The sequence below is a fragment of the Balaenoptera musculus genome, chromosome 8 (genome assembly GCF_009873245.2).
Source record: "Balaenoptera musculus isolate JJ_BM4_2016_0621 chromosome 8, mBalMus1.pri.v3, whole genome shotgun sequence".
NCBI lineage: Eukaryota > Metazoa > Chordata > Mammalia > Artiodactyla > Balaenopteridae > Balaenoptera > Balaenoptera musculus.
The window spans coordinates 98,946,140-98,961,899 of NC_045792.1; the positions used below are offsets into that span (position 1 = coordinate 98,946,140).

The 15,760-nt window shown below is 41.2% G+C and overlaps 1 protein-coding gene across 2 annotated transcripts in view; it reads right to left on the minus strand.

The window, feature by feature from the left end:
• The window catches only part of PATL1 (PAT1 homolog 1, processing body mRNA decay factor), a 35,161-nt gene extending 19,904 nt beyond the window's left edge, over window positions 1–15,257 (minus strand). The window contains exons 1-9 of one of the 2 annotated variants that reach the window (XM_036861042.1): window positions 14,873–15,257; window positions 12,784–12,895; window positions 4,928–5,145; window positions 4,544–4,624; window positions 3,753–3,947; window positions 2,715–2,816; window positions 2,196–2,285; window positions 1,754–1,974; window positions 277–366 (exon numbers count right to left, since the gene is read on the minus strand). In XM_036861042.1, coding sequence (XP_036716937.1) covers window positions 277–366; window positions 1,754–1,974; window positions 2,196–2,285; window positions 2,715–2,816; window positions 3,753–3,947; window positions 4,544–4,624; window positions 4,928–5,145; window positions 12,784–12,895; window positions 14,873–14,887 — 1,124 coding nt within the window. In that variant the 5' untranslated portion in view covers window positions 14,888–15,257. The remainder of the gene's footprint in view (window positions 1–276; window positions 367–1,753; window positions 1,975–2,195; window positions 2,286–2,714; window positions 2,817–3,752; window positions 3,948–4,543; window positions 4,625–4,927; window positions 5,146–12,783; window positions 12,896–14,872) is intronic. The other variant, XM_036861041.1, reaches the window with a different exon arrangement.
• Between the last annotated feature and the right edge of the window lie 503 nt (window positions 15,258–15,760).

The window sequence follows — 15,760 nt, forward strand, 5'->3', positions numbered from 1 at the left end:
GTGGCAGGATGAATTGGGAGATTGGGATTGACATGTACATACTAATATGTATAAAACAGATACCTAATAAGAACCTGCTGTATAAAAAATAAGTAAAATTCAAAAATTAAAAAAAAAAAATTTGTGCATTGAAAACATAAAATAACAGCATATATGATCTGACTTAACCAGTTAAAATAAGTGCAATACTGATCAGATTTACTTAAAAAGTAAACTAAATCAGTTAAAAATGAATGCTAAATTAAGAAACCACAAAGGAGTAGGATAAGTACTTACTTTCTATTCTGTTGCTGTCTCTGATGCAAGAGTCGACGGTGCTGTGGATGAAGGTGGGTTGTGTCTGGTCTAAACATTGGGGCCTGTGATCTAAGCAAAAAGGGAAAAGATGTGCAATTCTGTCATCCGGATGACTTGAAGTTTTTAACAATGTGGTCAGTACAGGATAACTTCATACAGGTTCACCCAAGGGAATGCTAAAGTCTATTCTAAGATCTTTCAGAAGGAAGACACCACTGTATTTTTATGTCTCCCACAAAAGCCAATTCGCAACTCCTAAGAGGACAATCATAAAATTAGAATGAATCAGCAGTAAAGCAGTTTAATTCTTTTTCTTTTTGCTACTGTTAAAGAGAAGTCTCTAATATATTTAATGTACTTAGTTTCAACTATTTGGGAATGACATTGAAACATATATGTGTGATGGTTAATTTTATATGTCAACTTGGCTAAGCTAGACAGTTGTTTGGACAATCACTCATCTAGATGTTGCTGTGAAGGTATTTTGTAGATGCGATTAACATTTACAATTAGTTGACCTTAAGAAAAAAAGAGATGGTCCTCGATAATGTGGTTGGGCCTTGCCCAACCAGTTGAAAAGAAAACATGTTTCCCAGGGAAGGAATTTTGCCTCAAGACTAGAACACGGAAGTCCTGATTGAATTTCCAGCCTGCCCACCTGCCCTATAAATTCAGACTCAAGGTTGCAACCTCAACTCCTACCAAAATGTCCAGCCTGCTGGCCTGCCCTATGAATTTTGGACTTGCCAGCCCCACAATCATGCAAGCCAATTCCTTACAGTAAATCTCTTCTTTACTTATTTATCTATATCCTACTGGTTCTGCTGCTCTGGAGAATCCTAACTGATACAATACGATATGTAATAAAACACAATTTCACTGAAGCAGGAACTTAAAACCCCTCTTGTTATAAAATCACAGTGGAAGCAAGCAACTAGCCAGCACTGAGATTAGCTGACAACTCAACATCTATATCTCTGTTCCCTTTTTGTTTTTTTTTTTGGCTGAGCCGTGCAGCTTGCAGGATCTTAGTTCCCCGACCAGGCACTGAACCCAGGTCATGGCAGTGAAAGCACCGAATCCTAACCATTGGACCGCCAGGGAACTTCCTCTCTGTTCCTTAGTATATGATATTTCTTGTTAAATGACAAACACTTTGTGCATACGTAAGTGTGTGTTTGTAAAATAAGTGAGACATAAGAAACTTCAGGAGAAATAAAAAAGGTGATTAGTAATGTGCAAATGTACACAGGAAGCATATGACTGGAGGGAAATGTGATTCATAAGAAAGCCTGGAGACTGTCAAACATTTCTGTGTTTGGCAACTTGAGGATCAAATAACATCTCAAAATGTATCACTTGCAAATATCAACAGACTTCTGTGTTATATCACTAAACGTCAATGATCAAGAGACTTAGATGACAACGGATAAACGGAGGCATTTGTTTTGCGTACCTTAGGTTTTGCAGGTGAGGCCCTGGGCCAGGAGGGTGCTGCTGAGGAGGCGGCGGTGTAGCGGGGGCTGGAGCACTAAAGAAGGCACGGAAGCCTGGTGCTGGGGGAAGCATCTGCCCAACTCGCCCTTGCAGCAACTTGGGATTCATGGCAGCAAGTGGACTACCAACAAATCCAGGGACCCGTGCAAACTGGCTGGGAGACATCCGTCCAGGCTGTAGCTACAAGAGGGACAAGATCTTAGATTGAGTTGGTCAGCAAGTCCCCTTACTTTTATCCACAGAAAAGTGAATAGTGCTTCCATCAGTAACTTTGGTTGAGAAAGTAAAGGAAAAAATAAGAGGCGGCAGTGATTGATTAACAGCAAAAAAGGGGGATATCAGCTAGTGAACCTTAGGAAAGTGAGAAAGCTCTTTAAGGGCTGAGCTAACCCTAGGCTTACCTGTGCTCCTCCAAGAAGCTGTGCTCTCTGCAGGGGGCTGAGAACAGGAGGAACACTAGGAGGGAAAGGGTGACCCAGTAGGGAAGAGTTCTAAAAAAAAAAAAAAAAAAATTATATTTATACCATGAAAACAGGTAAATAACAGGGGAACTCAACAGAAATACAGAATTAACTTGGACAGAAAAACTCTCAAATTGTAGAGCTGAGAGGTCCACTGAAGGAACACGAAAGAGTAATGCTAGAAGTGAGAAAGCACTATGATCATGCAACGTGAAAGAGAAAGTAGAATGAGGGACTATAATAGCAAGAAACCAGATCATGTCAAGTTTAGATTTTTAAGATAAGAAAAGAGTTGAGGTAAGAAATAGCTGAACATGATGAACTATGTCTTCTGACCCGGGGACTATAAGATCCAGAAATTCAAGTATGGAGATTATAAAGAACATGTAAGATTTAGGAGATGTCTATATACTAGGCAGTGATCAGAAAATATTTTCACTAGATTGTAAAGTGACATACCGGGACACTGCAGAGCTGGTTTGGAGACATCCTCTCACCGTAGGGAGCAGGATAGCGTGGTGGCATTGGGGGTCGAACATGGACAGGCTTCGGACACAGAATCTATCAGGACAAACATATATACAACTACACTCAGTGAAGTCAGTTTTTCCTCTACCTATTCTTCCTCCCCTCGAGTACCGGCAGAGACACAGAACTCAATGCAAAGCCCTACTTCTAAGCAAATTGCTATGGCTTTGGTCCACATACAGAACCTTTGGTCACTTCCTCTCACAAATATCAAGCAATGTGCCACTTTTAAGTGAGGAAGATTTAGCTAATTCTCCAGTTATCCCCACCCTTCCATGCTATCTGAGGGAGGTACCAGCAGATATTCTGACTTGCAAATTCTCTCCAAGAGGATATATTTTGGTAGCAGTGAGGGAGATGGAATGATAAGAAAGCTGGAGGATTAACTAAGTCCTATTCTGAAGCCCCTATGATATGGCCGCCATGCTCAGCTCTGTCGTGTACGTTGTGACTCCACCATTTCATAGGATATTGAGCCTAACTAGGCCATACCAATACCACCCTCCCCCCATACCTTCCAAATTGGCCTTCCTTTTCAGCTGCTGGTTTCAGGAGGAGGAAAGTCTATGGAACAGGACTGCACAGGCTCTAGGGAAAGCAGGGATATCTTAAAGGTAAAAAGGGATGTGGACAATGCTGTGTGTTCCCACTCCCCCCAGCTTTCAGTTACCTCTCTGCCAATGTTTTGGGCAGCCAGCAAAACACTTTAAAAAGGACATTTACACTAAATGTGGTTAACTACCCTTTTTCTCCCCCAATTAAAAGGCAGCAGCAACAGTAGTAGCACCAGCAATGGGCATTGGGGAATGTGTCTCTTATTTGTACTAACTTTTCCTCTAATTGGCTACTTTTCTCTCTAATCTAATGCCTACCCCAAACTTCCACCCTCCTCCCAGCATCACCAATTTCCCAAATAATTTTGCCCAGATTCCCAATATCCTGGGCTGAGTGCCTGTTAATGAGAGGTACCTGTTGGTTGAAGCTGGGTACAGCCATCTGCTTAGGTGGGGTGCCTATGGGGACAGCTCTAACAGGAGGACTCCCAATGATAGGCGACGTTGACCGCCTCGGTAATGCACGCTCAGAAACGTCCCGATCATCTTCTGGGCCCTGTGGGGGCCTCTGAGGCAAGGCATATTCTAACACAGACACTGTAGGCATTTCCTAATTGAGGAAGTAGTGTTAAAAAAATTAGCTACCTTGAAATGTTTTAATAACCTTTACAGATGCCAGATATCTTGAGAAATTATTTTAAAAATTTTTATTTAGTTTTATTTCACATCCAGTAAAAATGTTACCCTCTTTAGTGTATAGCACTAAATTTTGATAAATGCAGAGAGTCCTGGATCTAACACCAAAATCAAGACACAGAAGTTTTATTACTCCCCAAACTTCCTTTGTATTGTTCCTTTGTAGTCAACCTCTCCTACCACCCCCAACCACTGGTCAACACTGATCTGTTCTCTGTCCCTATAGTTTTGCCTAAAAATGACTTTAAGTAATTCAAATCATAAGCTGTCAAATTTGAGTTCCAATGGCTCCCTTTCAACCATTTCAAAGAAAGCACAGTCAAGTGAGCATGACCATAGAGTCTGGGGGAGGGTACAGTCAACAGGTCCAGCTATGGGTGCTGGATGACATAATCAACGTAAGACTGGCAAAGGATATACATCCATACATCGTTCCAGTAAGGAAAGGATAACAACAGGACCCAGCTTTTGGGTATTAGGATTTTTATATAACGAGAAAACGCTTAATACCTGAGCAAGCAGTGGTCCTCGGATTCGCCTCAGAACTTCAGATCCATCCCAGACGCTGGAATTGAGACTTCCTGGTCGGGGCTAACAAAAAAGGAAAACATACACACAAAGTCTAGAAGAGTGCGGGCTCGCTGGGCAACGTACCAGCTTTCGGTGAGCAAAGCTCCCAAAGAGCCTCAATTGCTTGAGAATAGAAACTACAGTGTTCTAGAATATACCTTATTTCCCAACTTCATGTCTAGAATTGCTATCATCAGGAATTATACTACCAAATTTCTATAACACATGTAATTCTCTCAGTATAGTAGATGAAATACAATAGCCAAGCCCAATACTTTGCTTTAATTATCAGTCTGCTATAGCTCTCAGATCACAGTAACTTACTTGCAACACTGGCCTGGTCTGTACTGCCCTCATGATAGCTGGATCCTCTAGTTCATTTTCAATCACCATCTTACTGAGCCTTTCTGCCAGATTCTCCTCATGATCACCCAACAAGTCCATCTCATCCCTTTCTCCATTGCCTGTTTGTTCATTAACTACCACAGGCAGCTTCTCTTCCAATTCAGCCAGGCGCTCATGTGCTTCCTGCCAATCATCATCTATAAGGAAATCATAAAAAAGAAACAGAGTTCATATTGGAATAAAAAAGTTTTATAAAATTCTTCTGTTATCCACCTAGACACATGAAATAAGGTTTAAACTAAGGGGCACATTTAAAGTGGGCTTTTCACTACTGAAAACAACTAACATCCTACCAGGAATAAACTCAAACTTTTAGACTAATAGCTTAATACATTAGCAACGATGTGCAAACTACATTCTGAAACCAATCTCTAAGTTGGTGATATAGTTAGTACAACCCGTTGGTTTGAGATTCTGTGACATTTCAGGCAAAAACTCGCACTAGCGTACAACTTTCTCTTAGGTAACTGTCATCTTCTTTACAAGCTTTTAAATCCATTCGTGTCATTCAATTGGTATTTTTTGAGCATCTATTATGTGACAGGCATTGTTTTAGGTGCATGGGGTACATTGGTGTACAACATAGACAAGGATCCCTGCCCTCCTGTGGTTTTTTAAGCAGGGAAGAGACAGATAATAGATAATGAACATAATGAATAAGTAAATTAGATACTGTATTAGAAGATGATATGCTACAGGAATACGGGGGAAGAGAAACAAATTGAAAACTTTAAATAGGATGGTCAGAGGTATGTCTCATTGAGAAGGTGACATTTGAGCAAAATATCAAGAATAAGTTAGCCATGTGGATATCTAGGAGAAGAGTGTCTCAGGCAGAGGGACAGTCAGTACAAAGGCCTTAAGATGAGAGACTGACGATTCTGAGAAGTAGCAAGGACTGTGCTTGGACTGGAATGAACAGGGGTGAAGAGCAGAAGAAAAATGAGGTCAAAGTGGGAGGGCTCCTGCAGGGCCTTTAGAGCCACTCTGAAAGGGGGGCTGCTGCAGGTTTGGATGTGGCTTGACTGAAAGAATCACTCTGGCTGCTGTCTTGAAAACAGATTTGCAGAGAAGGGGGCAGCACTATTAGAAGCATGGAGGCCTGTTAGGAGGCTACTACAAGTATGCCACAGGAAAGGTGAGGGTGACTTGGACCCGCGTCAGTCCTCTCCTGCTTTAACTGCCTATTTCTACATACTACTATATAATCTGTGGCACTGACACTAGGTTATTTTGTTGTTTTTTGTTTTTTATGCTGACACAGCATTATTTTTGAGTCCAGCTACAGCACAGATGAAAATCTTCAGAACCTTTTATCAGCTCCTCTAGGACCAGACCTTACTTCCATCGCTTCTCTCATTCCAGTGCTCCTCAACCTCATCACTCATCATTCCCTTCTGACTCCAGCATAAAAGCTCTACTATTTTGCTCCTTTCAGCATTCAAATTCAGATACCTTTACCCCCTCACTGAAGCTTTCCTTAAATAATCTTTTCATTTTAATTCTACCTTCACCTCATCTGAACATGCACTACTTTCTAACCCACCAAAACCCCATGTATTCTTTTGTAAATGTTATATATTTTTATTCTTATTTTAGTTTTGTTTTGTATGTCCTGCAAAATTCAAAACAGAGATAACAGGTAATGACTAACATAAAAACACAGAATTCTGAAAAAGTGTCCTTAATTACAATCCTCCCCATATAATTTTTCTATATACCTCATTTAAAGAAAGGAGAAGGAAAAAGTGGAAGCACCATGACAAGAAAAAAAAAAAAGTGCCTGGTATATACTAAGGGTGTAATTAATGGTAGCCACTTAAAAAAAAGATTTAGACTTTCTGAGGGGCTCATATGCAACTTGTTAAAATACATGTTTGTTAAAAAAATTTAAACATTACACAAATATGTAACTTAGAAAGTAAAAGTTCCCCATAATTCTTCAGGAATGTTAAATTTTTTAAAGTGGGAACACATAACTACTGATAATATCATCTCATTCTTTTTCATACCTATATAAGATTCTACTCTACTAATAAACTAATTTAACTTATCCCTTATTGATGGAAATTTGGATTATTTGCAATTTTTAATTTTTTTATTGAAGTATAGTTGACGTGCAACATTATATTAGTTTCAGGTGTATAACAAATTTAAGTAGCCTAAGTCCCTTTCAGGGTCAGATCATAAACATTTAAAATTACTACATTACATAACAATGTATCATATAACACTAGTGATCCAAAAAAAAAACAAGGTAAGGGATTTCCCTGGCGGTCCAGTGGTTAAGACTCCATGCTCCCAATGCAGGGGGCACGGGTTCGGTCCCTGGTCAGGGAACTAAGATCCCGCATGCCACGGCCAAAAAACAAAAAAAACGAGGTAAGTGACACTCCCAAATTTATAATTTGTATGATCAGAACCACTGTCTAGTCTTTGAGCACTGTGGTAGATGTGAATGTACTACTTGTGGTAAAGGGAAAAGTCTACTTTAGATGAAAATTACAGCACTAATTTAAGTTATCAGTTATTTAAAAAATATGCTTAAAGAACAGTGTAATTAAAAATCCATTGTGATATTAATATTTGTATCATCTTTGCTAAGGAAGAGTAAGGTAAGCATGTTTTGAAGGACTAACTGCTTTTTGCAATTTTACTGACTCAACAATGCCAGAAAAAAAAAAAGGGAGTCTATAATCCTGAATTAAGGGATTTTTTTAAACATTTCCCAAATTTAAGAAACTGATTTGTTAAGATTGATTCTAATGCAAAACAGTTCTAATTTGCATTGCTTTCATTCACTTCTCATAATCCTATTTACTAACTTCACTAGGTCCCACCAAAGATGATAATCTATTTGTCCTTAATAATTAATTTAAAAAATGCTGGTTAAGTAGCCATATTCTGTGAGAAAAGCTCTGCTGTGAATTGTTACTTTTTCAAACATGTAAGCAAAGAAACCTATGCCACAGAACACCATCATGTTCATTTTAGGTATTTCTTGCTCTTGCGAAAAATCATCTGAAACAGTGTGTCAGAGATCACAGGTCCTTAGTATAAAAGGATACTTCACTCTGTATCTTTTTCAAATGACCTAGAAACATACTTGGTTATGCCAATGCTTGACCTCAACCCACATTGGTCAAAATGATAAAGGGTAGGGGAAAAAAATAACAGAGAAATGAAGGGAAAGAGGTAACTGTTTTCCTTCAACTAATTAACCTATATACCCTGATGTGGGTTACTGAATTCCTGGTTGCTTTTATAAATTTATGCTTGTTGTGGTAATTCCCCTCAAGTCTGTCTCAGGGATATTTGTTTTTGAATAAAAACAAAATGAACAGGAAGTAGAGGTGATTTAATTGTAGAGCAATCTCAGTCCCTAAAGATTTCAGCAGCTATCAATAAAAAGGAAGTAGAAAGAATGGGGAGCCCTTCCATGTGGAGGCAGGAGATCCCCAAAGAGCCCCCAAAGACTGTTAAAACATAACTGGTAGCTTACATTGATTGTATTTATAGTTACTTAACATCTCTGGCATTTTCCTTCTTCATTTGTTAACATGAGGATAATAATAGTACCTACCTTGCAAGGTTGCTATGAGGATTAACAATATACGTGAAACACTTAGAACGGTCCCTAGCATGTAATAAGCACCTTTTAAGTGTAAGCTTTTATTTTTAGAGAACGAGTTGAGATTATTGTGGCCCATTTATTGCTCAAAGATGATGCAAACATTTTTCCATGCAGAAGACAGTGACTAGTTTCTTAAGGAAAGGTGACATCACAGCATCTGTAGCCAGTGACTTAAAATAACTACTGTACTAACAGGTATTACTCAAGATACTCCTTGAGTTAAAAACCAACAAACCAAAATGTATGTCATAGGTCTGACATTTTACCTCCTGGTTTAAATTCTCTACACCAGCTGTATATCCACCTTTAGAAGTATATTAAACAAGTCACAGGTCGACTTAGAAAGCAATTTTCTTTTTATAAACCCGTATAGTATTTATATCAAGATGAGGAACTAAGGTTTTAACTTCACAATTCAAGTATATTATACTCTCAATGGAAAGGGCTCACACTGGGAAATCTTTTCTCCATTATAAACTTTGTTGACCAAGAAGTCCTTAATCATCCTTGTGCCTCAGGGTACAAAATGGGCTAACCATATGCTACTTCACTGCCTTTACTTTTTATCACCTGTTCTTTTACTGTGTAACCCCAGGGGCTTTTTCATTTTCCACCACATAAAATGCAGTTCTGCACACACTAAAATTCTTTTAAGGCAATACTTTCCTCATCTTGTGAGAAACATAGAAAACTCAGAAAAAAAGACTAGCACTCTGGAAGTCAATGAGAAGGCAAAACTATTCCTCTTCTGTCCAGGTTAGAAACTAAGGACATTTACTATGCTGGCTAACCTCAACATACTTCACTTTAATAAATTTCATTTTAATACAGATGAATTTGCTAAAAAATGGTAACATTCAGTACAATATTTTAAGAGAAAAAGAGTTCCAGAAACAAGCACACACTGTTTGTAGCTTCTATTGTATTCTATAGGTTTTTACTAAAGTTTCAAATATAATTTGCAATTCACATCAGTTCCCTGCTTTCGTCATTCTGTTCTATGTCCCTTTCCCTGTGATCTCCATGGAGAGAGAACAGCATCTGAGATCACGTCATCCTCTTGGACAATCTCATCCCCTAAACTATGGCTGTAATCCAAAAGGTCTTTGGTTCCCTTCTGTAATAAGCCTAGCTTCTACCTTAAATGCTTCTCTTGCTGCTTCCAACAGCAGCAGTTTTAGCTCTCCAAGGAATTTTGTAAACCCTGATTGAAAATAGTATGCTCTTTCATTTTTGCCGGTTCATTCAACTCAGTCTAAGCTTAAATAAACTTAAGCTGTTTAGGTCAGTGCAAAACCAGTAACCCATACAACTATTTTATTTTATTTTTGGCTGTGTTGGGTCTTTGTTGCTGCACGCGGGCTTCCTCTAGTAGAGGCGAGCAGGGGTTACTCTTTGTTGCGGTGCGCGGGCTTCTCACTGCGGTGGCTTCTCTTGTTGCGGAGCACGGGCTCTAGGCGGGCAAGCTTCAGTAGTTGTGGCACGCGGGCTCTAGAGTGCAGGCTCAGTAGTTGTGGCGCATGGGCTTAGCTGCTCACCGGCATGTGGGATCTTCCCCAACCAGGGATTGATCCCACGTCCCCTGCATTGGCAGGTGGATTCTTAACCCCTGCACCACCAGGGAAGTCCTAATACAACATTTTTAAGACCTCTTATTTGTTTTTGATATTGAACATTTTGGGGTTACCCACTACTGATAAATTTCCTCTTATTACTTAACTTGAATATTTGAAATCCCACATATTCACACATCACAACATAAATGTGGTCATTGCTGCTTTTCAACACCAACAGTCAAAGCAAAGAGAGTTGCATGGACTCTTACCTATTCATCTTTTTTTTTTTTCAAATGTTTGTCAAATCTTATTGAAATGGAATGGACAAAATTAAAACTACGAGATAATATTTTAAAGCAATTACAGAAATGATTTTAAAACAATACTAAAACAAAAAACCACAATACTGACAGAATTGTGGTTAAAATGTTACCTCTATACAATGTTTTGGTTTTTTTCTTAACATCTTTATTGGAGTATAATTGCTTTACAATGATATGTTAGTTTCTGCTGTATAACAAAGTGAATCAGCTATACATAAACATATTTCCCCATATCTCCTCCCTCTTGCATGTCTCTCCCACCCTCCCTACCCCACCCCTCTAGGTGGTCACAAAGCACCAAGCTGATCTCCCTGTGCTATGCAGCTGCTTCCCACTAGCCATCGGTTTTACATTTGGTAGTGTATATAAGTCCATGCCACTCTCTCACTTCATCCCAACTTCCCCTTCCCTGTGTCAAGTCCATTCTCTACGTCTGCGTTTATTATTCCTGTCCTGCCCCTAGGTTCTTTAGAACCATGATTTTTTTTTTAGATTCCATATATATGTGTTAGCATATGGTGTTTGTTTTTCTCTTTCTGACTTACTTCACTCTGTATGAGTCTCTAGGTCCATCCACCTCACTACATATAACTCAATTTCATTTCTTTTTATGGCTGAGTAATAGTCCATTGTATATATGTGCCACATCTTCTTTATCCATTCATCTGTCGATGGACACTTAGGTTGCTTCCATGTCCTGGCTATTGTAAACAGAGCTGCAATGAACACTGTGGTACTCTTTTTGAATTATGGTTTTCTCAGAGTATATGCCCAGTAGTGGGATTGCTGGGTCATATGGTAGTTCTATTTTTAGATTTTTAAGGAACCTCCATACTGCTCTCCATAGTGGCTGTATCAATTTACATTCCCACCAGCAGTGCAAGAGTGTTCCCTTTTCTCCACACCCTCTCCGGCATTTATTTGTAGATTTTTTGATGATGGCCATTCTGACCAGTGTGAGGTGATACCTCATTGTGGTTTTGATTTGTATTTCTCTAATGATTAGTGATGTTGAGCATCCTTTCATGTGTTTCTTGGCAATCTGTATGTCTTCTTTGGAGAAATGTCTGTTTAGGTCTTCTGCCCATTTTTGGATTGGGTTGTTTGTTTTTTTGCTATTGAGCTGCGTGAGCTGCTTGTATATTTTGGAGATTAATCCTTTGTCAGTTGCTTCATTTGCAAATATTTTCTCCCATTCTGAGGGTTGTCTTTTTGTCTTGTTTATGGTTTCCTTTGCTGTGCAAAGCTTTTAAGTTTCATTAGGTCCCATTTGTTTATTTTTGTTTTTATTTCCATTTCTCTAGGAGGTGGGTCAAAAAGGATCTTGCTGTGATGTATGTCATAGAGTGTTCTGCCTATGTTTTCCTCTAAGAGTTTTATAGTTTCTGGCCTTACATATTCTTTTTTTTTTTTTTTTTTGGCTGCACGGGGTATGCGGGATCTTAGTTCCCCAACCAGGGATGAACCTGGGCCCTTGGCAGTGAGGGCGAAGAGTCCTAACCACTGGACTGCCAGGGACTTCCCTTACCTATTCATCTTTCCAAAGTACAGTTTAATTTTAACTTATTAGTATACTTGTTCCAGGATCTCTAACTCTCAAACTTTATTATGTAAGCTTGCTCCCTAAACCTTTCATCTCAGTAATTACAACTGTGGCCTCTAGTTTAGTTTGGCTCTTTAATTTTTTAACCACTTCCAACACCAGGAATATTTATCTATACCCAAGGATGAGAAAATTTCATCTGTGCACAACACTTTTCTAACTTATGAAGACTTTCTATCACCAAAATTCTTGGAATGAAAAGCTTTATTTATTGAATATACTATAGGGCAATAGCACGGTCATGCAATATATTATTGATCAACTGAATTTTAAAACATATACACCTGAATCTGAGTTTTCTCCTAGTCCACTAGTTTTCCTTAAGTTCCATGTTCCACAAATAAAAATTTCCTTCTTCTAGGATTATTTTAAACCTTTGTAAAATGTCCACTTCTTTAATCATTTGAATTCCTTATAGTGTCAACTTAGAGCCATAGATCATAAAGCTGGAAGGGACACGGCTTAGAAAACACCTGGTTTTATAAGTGAGGCAAAAAGGAAGCCCAGAGGAGGAGGGTAGATGCTTGGAGTGAAGAACAGAACAGTTTGCCAACTTTGTGAATGAGGTTACGCCTACTTAGACAAAAGTACTTATAAAAGAGAGCATTTGAAAACACCAAGAGACCAAGATGACATTATAAAAGAAAGACGTCACTTACCAACTGCACCTGACCCAAATGTATCATCATTGAATTGATCAATCTCTTCATCTTCCTCTCCCAGGCCCTGAAATGCATCTTCATCTTCATCCAGAGGACAATCCTCCAAAGACTAAAAAAAGGGAAAAAAGAGATCAGCTATTCATGAAGTTCACAACCTCGTTCTAAAAAAATGTTTTTATCTTCCCGATCAACACAATAGCTTCATTATGACTTTTTGTGCAGATGGCATTTTTTCTATCCCCCAATTTCCCTGACACTGGAAGACTTCAGTACCTTTTCTTTCAGTTTCTCGTTCCTATTCCTTATTTAACCTCTTCCCCCAAACTTCCATTTCTCATTTCTCTATTTATCAGGAATCTAATAATAGCATTTCCTCATGCAACCAAGAAATGAGGCCTGCCAACTTCCTTTCCATCACTGGTTACAATAATAATGACAACTGAAAATGAACACTTTATTATTTTGCTTGAGTTCTACCCATATTTTCCAATGAAATTCTCATCTTCCCCATATTCATGTCACCTTTTCAACTATTTTATTATTCCCTTTTAAAGCTTTCTCTTCATTTTCCTTTTCCCCTTCTGTTTTCCTACAGGCCCAAACTCTGGTGATAAAGGAGAAAGCTAAGTGTTCAATCACAATTAAGTGGACTTTTGAAAAGCTGTGATGTGACAGGTTTAAGTTGTGTCTCTACTCTTACAAGTGATACCAACTTGGGCAAGTCACATCCTTTCTGATTAATTCATGAACACCCCCTGAGCATCTATTTTGTCTCAGGTTGTGTTAGCCTCTAAGCCACAATCTCTTAAGTGGTAATGCAGGGACAATACCACTTACCTCAGAAAGTTGTTGTGAGGATCAAATGAGGCAAAGATTTAGGCAAACATTGGGTATTGCTAAACAATGCTAGATATCACCAGTTTAACAACTTAGGTGTGTACTATCTTAAACATACCCCCCACCCCCATTTCAGTTTTCAACTGATTTATTTTCCAAGTTTTCTTTTCTTTTGGAAACTTTGCCTACTGCATCTCATCATCTCTCTCCATGTTTACATAAAGGCAGTTTGATCTTGAACCATTCCTATCAAATACCAAGTATATGTGTCCCCAGTTTTCAAAGACTCAGGATCGGAATTCCACACTCTCTCTGCAGTCACATTTCTGATACACCCTGACTGGCTACCTCTTAGCCAGGCTGTTCCCAAATGAAAGGTTAGGTCAAAGGGCCATCCTACCCATCTTAAGTCTCCCAAACTTACACAAAGCAAGCATGCAACTGCCTCCCCATCACAGGCAACTTCCAGAAGCACTCCCAAATCACAAAGATCTACTTAACCAAATCACTGCTTTTTACATTGGAAAGACTCTTAGGGGTCATCTAAACCAACCCTTTGGTTCTACAAATCCAGAAACCCTGTCCAATGATTAGGAGTCGCTAAAGGTCATAGAGCGAACCAGTGACACTCTCAGGGCTCTCGACTGTTGCTACATACCCGGACCGTCACCAAACCCACGTCCCCCTCCACTCTCCCAGAAGGAACTTCTGCTGGACACGCCCCTTCCCAACTCGGAGTCCTCTTTAGTAAACGGTCTTCGGCCCCAGTCAAAGGGCGAGTCCACGCCCCCGGGACCTGACGGTTGCCGGTTTGTAAGGGGGTGTGTATAAGTAATTGGAGGGGAGATGGTTCCGGGTCCAGGGCGGGAAACGCGTCTCTGGGCTTTCTCGAGTGACGCTTCCTCAAGAGCCACCGAGGGTGGGTGCAACGCTCTCTACTCCTCGCTCCTCCGGGGGTGGGGGAGTGGTCTGGTTAAGGCACGTAAGAGGCCCTCCCCACCCCAAAACAGAGATCAGCTCTCCTCGGTGGCAACTGATAGGACAGTCCCGCCCCCCGAAGCCAGCTCACAGCCCTCGGATTAAACCCGCGACCCCAGACCCGACGCACTCCGCTCGGTCCCGCGGGTCCCGCCGCCCGCCCCCTCCCCCCAGGAGCGCTGGACAGACGCGCGGGGGGTGAGAGAGAAAGAGGGGCGCGTGCGGGACGGAGGGAGGGAGGGAGGGGTCACTTCCGGTCGCAACAACTCACCTCGTAGCGGAACATTCTTGGGGAGGGGGGGGAGGGAGCGGGGAGGGGAATGGGGGAGGGAGGGAAGAAGCGCTGACTCTCCGCGCTCCTCCGCGCGCGGGTCCTCCACCGGCTCGCGACCCCTGGCCGCCGCCGTACGCCGGAGCGTGCGTGGGAACGTGCGCAGGCGCGCCTCGGGGAGGGCGGCCGCCCCGTTCGGCGCCCGGCGGCGGCGGCTGCGCGGGGACAGATTTGGCGTCCCGCTTCCTAGTCTCCGCGGCGGGAAGGAGGTCCCATGGCGAGACACTGCGCACGCGCCGCCCGTCGGGGGCTTCCTCGCGATCTGGACTTGTAGCTCCGCCCCTGGCTTCTCTGCGCCCGCCCGGCGCTCAGGTTCGAGTCACGAGTTTTCCGTCACCGACGGGGCGGAGAAAAGCCTTGTGATTGTCACAGGGTAAGGCTTTGAAGAGTCCCAGGATTAGCCTGGACTGGGAGAAATGGAGATTTCTAGACTGTTTTGCCAGCGTCCAACACGGTCTTCGCGGGTTTTGCTTGGCAGTCCTCACGACATACAATATGCGCCGAGTCTAGGGAAAAAAATTAAAGTTCAGGTCATTGAAAAGGGCTGAATTCGTCGCCACTTTCGGCGGCACGTCATCTGCTGAGTCGACAGCGGGTCAGTGCTGTGATTTATGTGTCTCAAAGTGATGAGGGCGATTAAAAAAAAAAGCCGAATGCATGTTACGGGAGGTTCCACCAGGGAGGTATTTTTAGGTCCCAGGCGCTCCAGGCAGGTGAAGTGGGAGAGCCAAGAAGGGCAGCACAGCCGTGGGCAGCAAGGTCATCGAGGCTGAGTGCGCCGCTGGGTGACACCACCTGCTTAGAGGATCAAGCCCAGAAAAACGTTTG